At 39.2% G+C, this 13,090-nt stretch overlaps 1 protein-coding gene across 4 annotated transcripts; it reads left to right on the top strand.

Annotated features, from left to right (window-relative positions):
• Nucleotides 1-787: 787 nt before the first annotated feature.
• On the top strand, nucleotides 788-12,491 carry LOC137391165 (dnaJ homolog subfamily B member 6-like). Of its 4 annotated transcripts, none has more exons than XM_068077540.1 (8): nucleotides 788-921; nucleotides 1,072-1,227; nucleotides 3,057-3,166; nucleotides 3,646-3,849; nucleotides 6,396-6,507; nucleotides 10,454-10,516; nucleotides 11,501-11,620; nucleotides 12,134-12,491. In XM_068077540.1, the coding sequence occupies exons 2-8, from the start codon at nucleotides 1,136-1,138 to the stop codon at nucleotides 12,210-12,212; spliced, it is 780 nt and encodes a 259-aa protein (XP_067933641.1). In that variant the 5' UTR covers nucleotides 788-921; nucleotides 1,072-1,135; the 3' UTR covers nucleotides 12,213-12,491. The 4 variants fall into 4 exon arrangements, with proteins under 4 accessions (XP_067933641.1, XP_067933640.1, XP_067933639.1 ...); XM_068077539.1 differs by lacking the exon at nucleotides 10,454-10,516 and adding an exon at nucleotides 9,987-10,148; XM_068077538.1 differs by lacking the exon at nucleotides 10,454-10,516 and adding an exon at nucleotides 9,984-10,148.
• The last annotated feature ends 599 nt before the right edge of the window (nucleotides 12,492-13,090 follow it).

The raw sequence follows: 13,090 nt of genomic DNA, 5'->3' as shown, positions 1-13,090 counted from the left end.
ATATGATTCGCTGAGGTGTACCAAGAACCCGCAAATTGTTTTTGACACCCTTCCAACTAAAATTTTTTCCCTCTCGGTTCATAATGGTGTGATCACCACTGCATCACTTAGCCATTGCTGGAGTCAGCTAGCCGCTGTTCATCATGTTCTATACACACAGTTACACCAGCTGCATGTAGTACCAGCTCATGCAGCTGCCTGGCCTGGTACAGTTGTACACTCTGCCATTTTATACAAAGTATATATTTCTACAAGAAGATGCTATCCATCACTAGTACGCTGGCAGGCAGTCCTTGCACCATGAGAGGTCATGAGAGGTCATCATGTGTAATAACTGTGCGCACAAATATGCCGTGTTGCTGTGAGGTATTCGAGTTGCGCAGTTGGTAACAGCCTTAGCCGGACATCTAAAAACCTGGATTTCATTCAGGATCAGTGCACTCTTTTTAGAGCACTAAGCGTAGCTTCAGATGACAAACATGGCTGTTATTATAGTAAAGACTGGTCATTTCCATATATACAAGGCTTGGCCATACAATCAGGAGTTGTCTAGTCAGAGCTTATTGCTGGCTAGTGAAATTAACATTATTCTAGCGAATGGCTTGGATAGTCTATTCATATCTCTGAATATAGTGTTCAGACATACATGTACTTTCTTTCCCCACACAATGTTAATTCGTTCCTATATACGTATGTAAATCCATCGACAAATGATTTGCTTGCTTTTTTATAATGAGCTCATAAGCTACACGACTCCATCTGTCCAATGGCTAGCCAGATGAGAAGCTATAAATCAGGCTGAGAGACTAATTACCTATTAAATCATCTTTCTCATCTTATCGTTACTGACTTCGTGCTGGCAGCCTTCCCTGCAGGATAAACCTCACATACTCATACCACATCTTCCAGCGTACACCTCTGGTAAGGCTCTTAATTCCCTCATAACTTTGCGTCTTTATACAGTGCTTACTTTTTTAATTTTCATGTATATCTGTCAAGAAAGATCCGTCCGCTAATTTTCAAAATGTACGCTGTACCTAGCAGGGTGTAATGGTAACATCTGTTGTGTAGGACTACATAGATAAAAGGAATCACATAAACGTGTGACTATCAGGGTAACTGGAGGAGGGCAAGCATGCGATCGACCCCCAACAATTCAGAGTCTTTGGACTACTACCAACTTCTACAGGTGCCTCGTGACGCAAGTCACTCAGATATAAAGAAAGCGTGAGTACAGGCATATTACATGCAACAGTGTAATAGTACAGACATATTACATGCAATAGTGTAATAGTACAGACATATTACATACTATAGTGTAGTAGTACAGACATATTACATACTATAGTGTAATAGTACAGACATATTAAATACTATAGTGTAATAGTACAGACATATTACATACTGTAGTGTAATAGTACAGACATATTACATACTGTAGTGTAATAGTACAGACATATTAAATACTATAGTGTAATAGTACGTGTACATGTTATGCCGCTGTTGTCTGAGATAGTGCTGCTTACCCAGTCAGCGAAAAAGCGAGGATAGAGGATTTGAATACCTTATATATCACTTCACCAACCCAGCCAAGAAATGCTCTTCCGAGGGCTAAAAACATTGATTTGGCTCAGCACAGAGATGTTCATGCCAGAAAAGTGTTGCTAAACATAGAATTATATACATTTGGCATCTTGTCATTTTCCATAACACTTTAAAGGCTGACACACTCTGTCATTCTTACAGGTTTACATGCAACAAAGTTCACACTACAGTTATTTGGTATCAAAAGATTCACCATGTCTTACTCTGCTGTGTTGTAGGTGCAAAATATGTGGAAATGTGATTACAAGCTATTAAAAGCTCAAAAACGAACAGTCAATCGCAACCATCACGAAAACGTCATAGATTGGAATCACTTTCCAAAACGGCTCAATTGGGACATAGGTAGTTGAACAAGATGGTTTCTGTTTACACTTTTATGCAACCTCATTCGTCGAAATATTTTCACAAATATACTTCACGCATTCAATAAAATCATGTCTATTGTCCTTAGGCGTCTATTTTATTATCATTGTAATGCTGTCACTTTGAACACTGGTATCTCAAAACCTACCGTACAAATTCGTTTAATTTTTTAATCTTAACTTGAAGGAGTGCATATCATCCTCTGATAAACATGACGAGCCTGTTGGTCACCTATGATGGTCGAAAAATGCTGCAGCAATTGTTCGCGCTATTTGGTAAGAAGTACGGGTCACATGATCAGATTACGACTAGATGAATAGACCAAGCCGAAACAAAACTATAACATAGCTAGCATCGATATTTGATACAGGCTTTTTGGTAAAACCCGAAGTGTTTGTCATAAACTAGTGCTACGAAATGTTTTATATTAAGCTTTTTATTGATAACACCACGTGTCGAACCAATAACCAAGTTTGTTGAGTATGTCGGTAAAATAAAAAGATTCCAGTCCACAACGTTTTCATGATGGCTGCGATTAACTGTTCGTTTTTTAGCTTTTAAGAGCTTGTAATCGCATTTCCACATATTTTGCACCAACAACACAGCAGGGTAAAACATGGTGAATCTTTTGATACCAAATAACTGTTATGCGAATTTTATTGCGAGTCAACCTTTAAGTTACACACTCTAGTGTTGTTTGTTTCCATTTAGCTGGCTGCACCATGTTGTTTACATCCAAACTTGTAAAAATATACTTGCGTAAACTTTGGGTGAATAATACTTAATCGTGTCATGCATTATAATAGCACAGCAAGGATAACATGCTTGTTAGCCATTATAGCATAATTAACATAACAAGCATTTATGATGCAATACATATTTATGCACGAATAATATAACAAGAATAACATGTCTACAAAATAAAAGATTTTTATGATATAACATTTTAACAGTTACCTGGAACATATTCAGTAATCAACTCATCATTTGTTAGTGCTATTCTGAGTGAGTCTTAATAAGCTCTCATGAAATAAGAGTGGTTTACAATAAGTGCCTCAATAAACTGGTTGTTTCCTTTGTATTTACAGATATAGAAAGTTGGCCTTGAAGTACCATCCTGACAAAAATCCAGAGAATCAAGAAAAAGCGGAGAAACATTTTAAACAAATTGCTGAAGCATATGAAGTATTGTCAGATGGTATGTTATGTTACTAGTTAACAGCTTTCATGTTACTAGTTAACAGCTCTCGTGTTGATAATTAACAACCCTCATGTTAATAGTTAACAGCTCTCGTGTTAATAGTTAACAACTCTCATGTTAATAGTTAACAACCCTCGTGTTACTAGTTAACAACCCTCATGTTAATAGTTAACAACCCTCGTGTTACTAGTTAACAACCCTCATGTTACTAGTTAACAACCCTCATGTTAATAGTTAACAACCCTCGTGTTACTAGTTAACAACCCTCATATTAACAACTGCCTATTTTACATGAGGATGTACTATAGCTTTTAATACTTGTTTTTACTGAGACAATATAGCACTGCATTGCTGCCATATGACTGCATTGCTGCCATATGACTGCATTGCTGCCATATGACTCTTTCACATACTTCCATTCCTCTGTCTATATTACAGCGCCATCGTATTTTCAATAGTTGTTCCCGCTTCTTTAGATGATAAACGAAAGGCATACGATCAGTTCGGAAAACAGCAACTTTTCACAGAAGGTGACAATCGAAAGTCTTCCTCCTCATTCCACAAAGGCTCTAAGTCAACTTTCACCAACAGTTTTCGACAGAACTTTAGCTTCCATGACCCTAGAGATATATTCTCAGAGGTTTTTGGAGACAGCGACCCATTTGCCAGTTTCTTTAGCGGTAAGTTACAAAGCAATGGAGGACAAGCTAGACCTTTCTATCACCCCACCGTCTATCCTTCGTTTCATCCCGTCCTACGTGTCTTTTTAGTTAGTAGGTCGACATGCCGGGCAGCTAGGTAAATGAACAGGAACATGGTTGACCTTGTTTAGAGATTTGAAGGGTCATTCATGCAATGACCTCTAAGTGCAAGGTAGCTGACTGTTTAGAACTCAGTCTAGATACATCTGTCAACTATTCTCAACATAAGGCACCATGGTCTATGCCAGCTGCCCATTTGGAGTTTACTCGACAATAATGTGAACTAAAAGACTCTTTATTTTAATTAACAAGTTAAAATAGTTGTTTGTCCACCAGCCTGATGATGTCATAGCTGAGTTTGTACTGTAATTGTGTCTCCTAGAGACAATAACGATCTTATTGTCAGTAGGAAGTAGAAGTTAGTGCAAACCGCTTCCAGCAAGATAAATACTAATTGGATTACAAACTCTGAGAAGATGTCAGGCTGTTCCGTTACCCTCTACTTACCATACCGACTACGGCTATTACCAAGATCTGCTAGGAATGCTAGAGCAAGAGGGTTGTAATAAATGGACGAACTCAAGGAGGCCAAAAGGTGGTTGAAAGTGCTCAGTTGTTGCTAGGGAGGAGCTATGACTCAAAGCACCTGATTAATAAGACAAGATAAAGGATTGGCAAGAAGGATAGGGCTCCGTTGTTATGCAGACCGAGTCAAGGCTAGCAACCTTTCACCCTTTCATCTCCTTTCAACCTCATTACATCGGCACAAAGCAGTTTTCATTCCAACAATAATAAATTCACTAGATTGTACTTTTAAGGGCTTTTCTACTGGTCTAACTAGCCGGCAGCACAGACTGATCCTACTAGCCGGCAGCGCAAACTAGTTGCCTAATCATATGTAGAACACCTGATGAGGCAGCAGCCGTATTCATGTTATTGTAATCAGCTAATTACCTCCTGCAGCTGTTACGCTAACAGCAGCCAGTTTACTTCAATTGCTGTACACGGTCTGTTACACCGCCTTGTTGTTCCTGTTGATGGTGGTGCTGCCGATCATGCTAGTGCTGTCGATCAGGCTAGTGCCACCGATGGTGTGGTGGTGCTGCTGACCACAGTGGTGCTGTTAATGGTGGGGTTGCTGATTGTGGTGGGCTGTTGATTATGGGGGTTTGAGAGTTATTTTTGACCAAGGTTACCAAGTAATAACACAGAAATTTGTTGATTGTGTATGTCATCTGTCTATGCACACTGAAACTACTATTTGTTGTCTCCCCTTATCGGCTCACCCAAGCTCTTGGCTACACGTCAACAAAGCTTTTGGTGTTTCTTTAGAATTTATTTCCGGCTCACACCATCCATATCCGTACTGTATTTACAGTTTCATGGTTTCCGAAAATACCCAGATGATTCGATTCAAAATTGCGATTTTACAATATCGAATCATGATATAACACAATTCATCTATTTATAGATGATCCGCGACATATCGCGACATTATTAATATGTAAAAAAACTTGTAAATTTATGTTAATAACTATTTGTATACTTTAACTTAAAACGGAACTGTTTTGTGTTCGTGATAATTGGAAACATTTATTCTATGAACACCTGGGTGAGCGAAAGGGCATGGAATGAGCTTATTATAATATGCCTATGAAGATCCGTGAATTTTAGTGCCAATATCGTTCCCTCTGAAAATCGTCAGCTTTAAGATAAATCGCCATTACATGATTATACGACTTATACGATTAGCGATATCTTTTTAAATGGTGGCAATTTTCAAATCGTCTAAATTCAAAATGGTCACCAAACAATTAAATCTAATGCTAATTAAGCTCTAACCTTATTGGAACTCGGGCTAGTGAGTAGGGCTAAAGGCTAGACCATCTTGAGAGTTTTTAGGAAAACTCAACAAGCACGCAATTTTAGGTTTGGTATTCCTTGTCTCTTTATCCAAATATAAACCTGGCACTGTGCCGAGTTAAACACTGGGCCAACGGCCATATTTGCTATAATCTCTCTAGAGATAGCTGCAGATAGTTGGCAGTGAATGTGCCAGTCTCGACCTGAAGGCTGGCACAGTTAGATTGCTTCCATACTGTATGCCTTACCATACTTACTTATTCATACAGACGATGCACGGCCTGGGAAACGGTGCCGTGCATCGTTTCCCAGGCCTCAGAAATTATAATTATGTTACAAGCGTGGATTTTTGCTGCCACTGGCAATAATCTCTTTTGTGGCTAGACTTTGAGAACAAGAGTTGTCTGGAGCCAATGTTTGCGGATGTGATTTTTCTCACATCATGAAGAATATCCTTAGCTGAGTTATTTAAGAGCCTACTTGTATTGTTATAAGAGATTTCAAATAGTAACATGTTCTTTGGCTATGCATAAACTTTCTTAAAACCTTTCTTAAGAACATTTATAAAATCAACTTTTAAGGCATGTGATGTACAGAAATTTATTTCTCAAGATGTAACTTCTTTCTTTATAAAATAAAATTTGTTTTGTAATGTTTCGCAGGTTTTGGCAGCAAACGATCGCGACCGAAAAGCATGTTCACAGGAAGTTACTGCGACCCATTTATGACAGTCTTTGATGAATTTGACCATTTATTCAACAATCTGACTCGCAGGTAAGCGGTGGAGCCTCTCGAGACTCTTTTCTCACGGGCAGCAGTACTCTTTGGTATTTGTCTGGCAGCAGGCCAGCTGCAACCAAGACAGCTGCAGACAATGGGCCAGTAGTTCCCAAGGGATCTGTACCTGTTGACACTGAATAGGGTTGCCGGCACCATCCGCTTGGGCCGTTGCTATCTGATTCTTGGCTAGACTAAGCTTCTCAGCTTGTAGGCTCCTTACTGGGTGCATTTAATTTCATCACAATCACGGTTAGGGTTGTCCTTCCTTTTTTGGAAAACTGCTTAAAATATATACAGTGAAACTCGGATAACTCAAACTTCAAGGGACCGAGCAAAAGTGTTCGAGTTATTAGAGCGTTCAAGTTATCAGGACAGTCATAAGTGCACGTATTTATCAGTAGATACATGTACATATACAAACTATATATAAATCAAAAGCATAGATTGCTTGTTGCAAGTTAAAGGGTCTCTCGCGTGAAGTTTTAAATATTTTTAATCAGTAAGTATAGATATTTTTCTATCACTTGAGATTTGTTTGCTGTTTTAGGTGATGTGACTGCCAGGACGTTCTCAGATTAAAATAGGCAAAACCTGATTGCGGTTAAAACGCTCAGAAAAAGACATACGAATTTTTCTACCGAGCGTTTTAACCAAGGTCAATTTTGCAGTAAGTCAGTTATTACAAAACTGCTTTACTATTAAGAACCCATTATCAATTTTGCCGATTTTACTTTAAATTTTTTCCGAATTTTACCTCGCTTTTCTTGCTTTCGGAGGGTTATCGCTAAGCGGATGTTTGGTAAAATTTGATTTTTGCAAATCTTTAGAAAAGTCGTTAATGAAAATATTTTGCCGATGTTGGTAATAACGAGGCCTAAGAACTACTAAAAGTCGATGTTTATCTCTATGGCTTGGAATAAAATGATTTTCTAAAGCGATAGTAACAACCGTCTCGGTAGCCGTTTGGCAAAAAACTGTTCGAGTTAACGGAGTTTCGGTTGAGTTATCTAAAGCCATTTATCATTGCGTGGGAACGGACCAAACAAATACGTTGAGTTATCCGAGGGCGAGTTATCTGAGGGCGAGTTATCCGAGTTTCACTGTATCTGCATCCCCTGATGTTAATATTCTGGCAAAACAGAGAATACTCTGTACATTGAATTTCTCTCTAAATGTAAAGTAAAGTAGAGCTGTAAGCCTCTGAGCTCTTTTCGTTGAAGGTCAAGGTCTTCAGACCTTCATCGCTAACAACATATACGCATATTTTTAGCAAAAATATCTGAAATCAAAGAGTTGTTGCGTAGGCCTTGGCCTATCTGATTTTTATTTAAAGTTCCCTTAATATTATGGCTTTCGTAAAACTTGGTGTGTTTCATAAAACAGAACAAAAATGCATTGCATCGCTGTAGGATGAATTTTACCTTACGAGTAAGGAGAGGAGTGATATCCAGAAATCTTGCTTTGATTATAATTGCCATATCTCCTATTCATTACCTTCAAAGTGAAGTTATATAGCCTAGTACTAAATCCTAGGCCACTAAAGGGCGGTAGCAGAACCCCCATTCTCGTCAGCAAATTAGAGGTTGTTTAGTTCAATCAGTTTAATAAGTTTTCGTAAGCTAATGTCGTGTTCTTCCTTTTTCAACTTGCTGTATATTTCACAATAATCAATCTTTCAGTGGGTAGACAACTCTGCTAAGGGAATACTTTATGGGAATGAAATACCCTAAACCATAGGATGCATTCAGACACTGTAATGCCAACAACAAGATAGGTAATTGATACACGCTGCCAACACTGACCATAAAATTTTCACAAACGATACACAATGGGGAGCAGGTGGATAAAAGCGTTAGGGCAGCAATTATTTAATTATGCAACAAAATATACATAAAAATCTAATTTAAAACGTTTAAAATAAAATTTTGAGTTTTCTCTCAAGCCGACAGCGTGAGCAAAGGGGGTGAGCCGACAGCGTGAGCCGTCAGGGGGTGAGCCGACAGCGTGAGCCGTCAGGGGGTGCATGAGATTAATATTGTTGTTATGTAAACCACTCGATACGATACGCTGTGCATCCCCTCCTATGTAACCGGCACAATCTACCACCTGCGCCATCGGCACAATCTACCACCTGCGCCATCGACTGCCTTCCCATTGTTTAGAATAATTACGCAATTAGAAACCTATTAGACCTGACCTTCTCTGATGACTCACTAAACCGTCAGTGTACTAGTTAGTAATACAACTATTCATACAGTAAATGTTGTAGGCTGCGGGCCGGTTCGCTTTAGACTGAGATCTGTCCAGTAGCATTTCTACATTCAGTTTGTTATAGAGTGCACCAGCATAAAACCATCCAAACCTGTTAGAATTGTTTCACGCTGCATGGCGGGTCTGACAGGTACTTGATATTAAAGTGCGACTCAAATACAGTATTCGAAAAGGGAAATACGTATAACTTTCAAGTTATCGGTTGAGTTAATTGGTTAATTAATTTTAATTCAAGCATTATATCAGTACAATATTGCAAGTGCAACTGCAGCTTTTCTCAGGAAGTTTTCACCGAAGTTACCTGTAGATATATGACATTGCTGTTAATTTGAAACATGCTGCATTTGTAACCAAATGAGATGGAAGATTGGAAAGTGGAGGTCCTTATCTGTATCTTAACTATGACAAGCACCGGCTTGTTACCTCTTTTGGTCCTTCATGAAGTAACCCAGTCTTGCTCAGGGATTGACCTGCTGGTGACCCACTTCTGGAACGCGATCTTCTCGCTCACTCCGTGGTTCACTCCTCTCTGTGTTGCCTTCAAGCAGTCTATGTAACATTGATATAGGATGGTAATTGAGTTTTTGTGCTCATGCCGTCAATAGTAACTATTGCTGCCGATAGTAACTATTGCTGCCGAGAGATGAAGGAGCGCGATTAGAGTAAACAGTTCCAAATAGTTTTTGTCTTACAAACACTAAAAAGGTTTTAAAAAGTTTCTAATTACTGAATATTTTGTTGTTTCATCTTTCTTATACAGATATTAATTATTTGGTTCTATATGTGTTTAATGTGACATTTCTCAAGTAAATTAGCTTAGACTTGTAGAATTGTCATACCGTTCATAACCTGGAGTTTTAGATTAGTCACACTGCATAGAGTTATTGTAGAGAATATCACACAGGTTGCAGTAACTGTCTTTGATAACAATCCTCAAAAATTAATAAATCTCAGGTGATAAGGTTTTGCCATGGCCTCACGTCCTGACCTTATGCTGTCTAAGGCAGCCGAACACCTGCAGTTTATTGGTGTTCTTTTCTTGATAATAGGCTGACAATTGAACTCATATGATTTGTCAATCTCCATCGGTCATCCGCGTCTCATGCAAGCAGTGCCCATATTTTTATGAAGCTCACAGTACCATGTTTTGCATGTATAAAGTGTAGATCATGAATATAGCCTCAGCTCTCCTTTCTCAGCAGTCAGAGGAACGGTTCTACTTCAACAGACTCAGGGTGTTGTGATGGCAGCTCAGATTCGGCCAGTGATGGCTCTGATGTAGATGAAGATATTTTCAGTGACCTCCATGATACAATGGGGTGTGTGCATGCTAGCAACATCAAGAGCAATTTGTGGAACTCGGGGTATGATTCCAATAGAATCCTTTTAGGGAACGGCCAGTCACGATATCTGCAATACGACTAGTTTGAACCTCTCAATTTGCTAAGAGTGAATATTGGCAGCTAAAAGTGCCCCAGGGTCATACTGTTATAAAATCTTAGGAAAGCTCGTGACAGGAAGCGGAGTGTGCAACGTAGAGCCTGAGAGAGGAAATGTGTGAGTAAGGAAGAGCTTGAGATGGCTGATATCGTGCCTCGTCGTACCTGATAAGGGAGCACTGCGTCACCTTTTCATATATTTTCTCTCACTAAGTAGCCTTGTATTGCAGACGTTACAGCAACTTTTGCAGTTGCTCTGCAAGGCCATGGTTTCCACTTAGGCTGCCTTCACAGTAAGTCAGCATGTGTGATGATGTCCGTGCCTGCTGCACTGTATCCTTCATGCCCGTGTACCCTTTGCATGAGCATGAAGCATGAACAGCCCCTGTGTGTAGCGGTACCATATGCCTTGCATGTTTATTCTTTTTCACTCCTCTCTATTCATGGAAGAACTATAGTGTCGCGGTGTGTTGAATTACTTTGGAGTTGTCTCCTCAAGATTAATACAAATTCATCGCTGAAAAGTGTATTGATTTTAAATATAAAAATGACTTGTAATTTATTTCCTTTTTCATTAAGATTTTTATATGTTAACTTCTGGTATGTTCACTTCTAAAATACATTATTTGAAATTTTGCTGAAACAATTAATTTCTTAAGGCATTTTTTAAAAATTTCGTTCCTACCACATTTTGGCCTGATACCAAAAATAATCAATTTTGTACTTTTAAGTAGCTAAAGAGAGTAATCGCAGGCTGAGCATGGCAGTTCACGTGACTCAGCATGGCAACCAGACATCTGCTCCATTCAGCTGTCTCTTTTTAGCATGATTGCTGGTCAAAGATTTCCTCAGTCCTTCTTTTATCCTTCATTTACCCACTCGTTTGGTCATAGGCTCGCCACGTTGGCACCGCTCAATTTAACAAAGGGAATTCAGCTAAAAATTGAAAACTATCCCAAAGATTTTTGTGTGATACAATTTTGTGTGATTTTTTGTGTGCGCTTTCAATAACTATTATTTCTAATTGAGTGCTCTATTAGAATGATGGAAGAGGTTTAAGGTGTGACAGTTCTGGCAACAAAAGCGATTGGCTATAATGACAGCTGGCAAATAAAGGGAGATTGTGACTCATTTGCATATTTTTGTGGCAGGAAATGGATGATGTTGGCAGAGCGTTTCTAAAATTCCTTTGCTGCCTTTTTAAAGCATTAACTTTCAGTGCATCACTACAAGAAACTTAAGGCCTATTAACAAATGCTGATATTAATGATTTGTAGCTCAAGCTATGATAGACCGCATCAGAGAAGCACCCGGCGGCAGATGTCACCTCCGGAGAATATCAAGTCTACTTCAATCAATACAAAACTCATTGACGGAAAGAAAATAGTGACAAAAAGGTATTTCCTTTGAGCAATTACTTTTCTTCTCTCCCACTTAATGGATGCCACTGACAATCATGCCAACTCTTGTTGCTACCTTGAGCCTGTTTCCCATATACGCGGCAAGCACCGGCAGCACCGCCGGGCTATCAGCCGTGAAATGTGAACTTAAGTGCCGAGTCAACGCAAAAGTTCAGCGCTGCTCAACTTTTGTGAAAAACATAATGGCCAATCCTTTCCGAAATGCGCCGTATAGCATTTTTGAAACGGCATTTTCGAAATCAGCGGTGAAGCTTTATGTGAACAGAAGCCGCCGAGTTTAGCGCCGCAAGTGTTTTGCTGCGTGAGATTACTGCCTGAGATTATTGCCTGGGTCTCGCATTTCGATATGGGAACCAGGCTTTAATGTGTGCAAATCAGGAGGCGTTAACTTTATGGCTAGAGTGAACTTTGTGTCTGTTAGTTAGTATTAGATAATAACCTGCTAGTATTATTCATGGCTTATGTAACATAACATATGCGATGTTGTAGGGTAGTCGAACATGGCATGGAGACAATCACAGTGGAAGAAGATGGCTTCATTACATCACATACTGTAACATATTTATAGACTTCTCTCTACGAGTTAAAATATTTTACAAAAAAGATATTATATTCAGACAAATAGTTTAATCTTATTTTTAACTAAATTCTGTGTATCTACCTCATGCTCATGGAGGTCAGGCTAGGAGTCGTGCTCCTCTTTATCTTCACTGCTTGCTAACTTTATTTAACAATCATTACATGTGCTGACAACTCTTTTTAGGCACTTATACATTTCAGCAGTTGTAAACTGCTACACACCCTCATCTTAGCAATTATATGGTGTAAATAAATTCATGGTCAGGAGAACAGCTATTACCTTATCGCTTTACACCTGAGCTAAAATGCTGCCTTATTAATGGTAGTTAGCACTCGTTATTAGGTCAGCACTCATTACTAGGTCAGCCCTCGTTACTAGGTCGGCAATCATTATTAGGTCAGCACTCGTTATTAGGTCAGCACTCATTACTAGGTCAGCACTCGTTATTAGGTCAGCACTCGTTACTAGGTCAGCACTCGTTACTAGGTCAGCACTCGTTAATAGGTCAGCTCTCGTTATTAGATCAGCCCATGTTTTTGTCTGCTTGTTTACCGGGTGTTGATAGCTTGGCACCCAAAACAGACTCACCCGCCTGTCAGAGTAAAATCTGCCATAGCTATTGGCCAGCCCAACAGCTGATTGGCAATGCCCTTTTCCATTCTTATCTATACATGTAATTAACACGTGCAATTAAACAGGTGTAACTAAGTTCACACATTTTACCACTAGCTCGATGAGCGTTTACCTCTATGATCTTAAACTTTGCTTTATGAGTTGTGGCATGCGGGAGTCTTTTCATCTTCAGGTGACCTTCGACCTTTCAGCATTTGTGGGTTGATAAAACTGACATCATCCAGTTCGTATCA

The sequence above is a fragment of the Watersipora subatra genome, chromosome 3, assembly GCF_963576615.1.
Source record: "Watersipora subatra chromosome 3, tzWatSuba1.1, whole genome shotgun sequence".
NCBI lineage: Eukaryota > Metazoa > Bryozoa > Gymnolaemata > Cheilostomatida > Watersiporidae > Watersipora > Watersipora subatra.
This window is presented reverse-complemented; position numbering and strand designations above follow the sequence as displayed.

Bases quoted from the DNA above. Each gene is read 5' to 3' on its own strand.
- LOC137391165 (XM_068077538.1), top strand. From the start codon at position 1,136: ATGCGATCGACCCCCAACAATTCAGAGTCTTTGGACTACTACCAACTT. The intron at 3,167-3,645 runs GTATGTTATGTT...CCGCTTCTTTAG, and splicing joins ATATGAAGTATTGTCAGATG to ATGATAAACGAAAGGCATAC. The intron at 10,149-11,500 runs GTATGATTCCAA...AATGATTTGTAG, and splicing joins AGCAATTTGTGGAACTCGGG to CTCAAGCTATGATAGACCGC.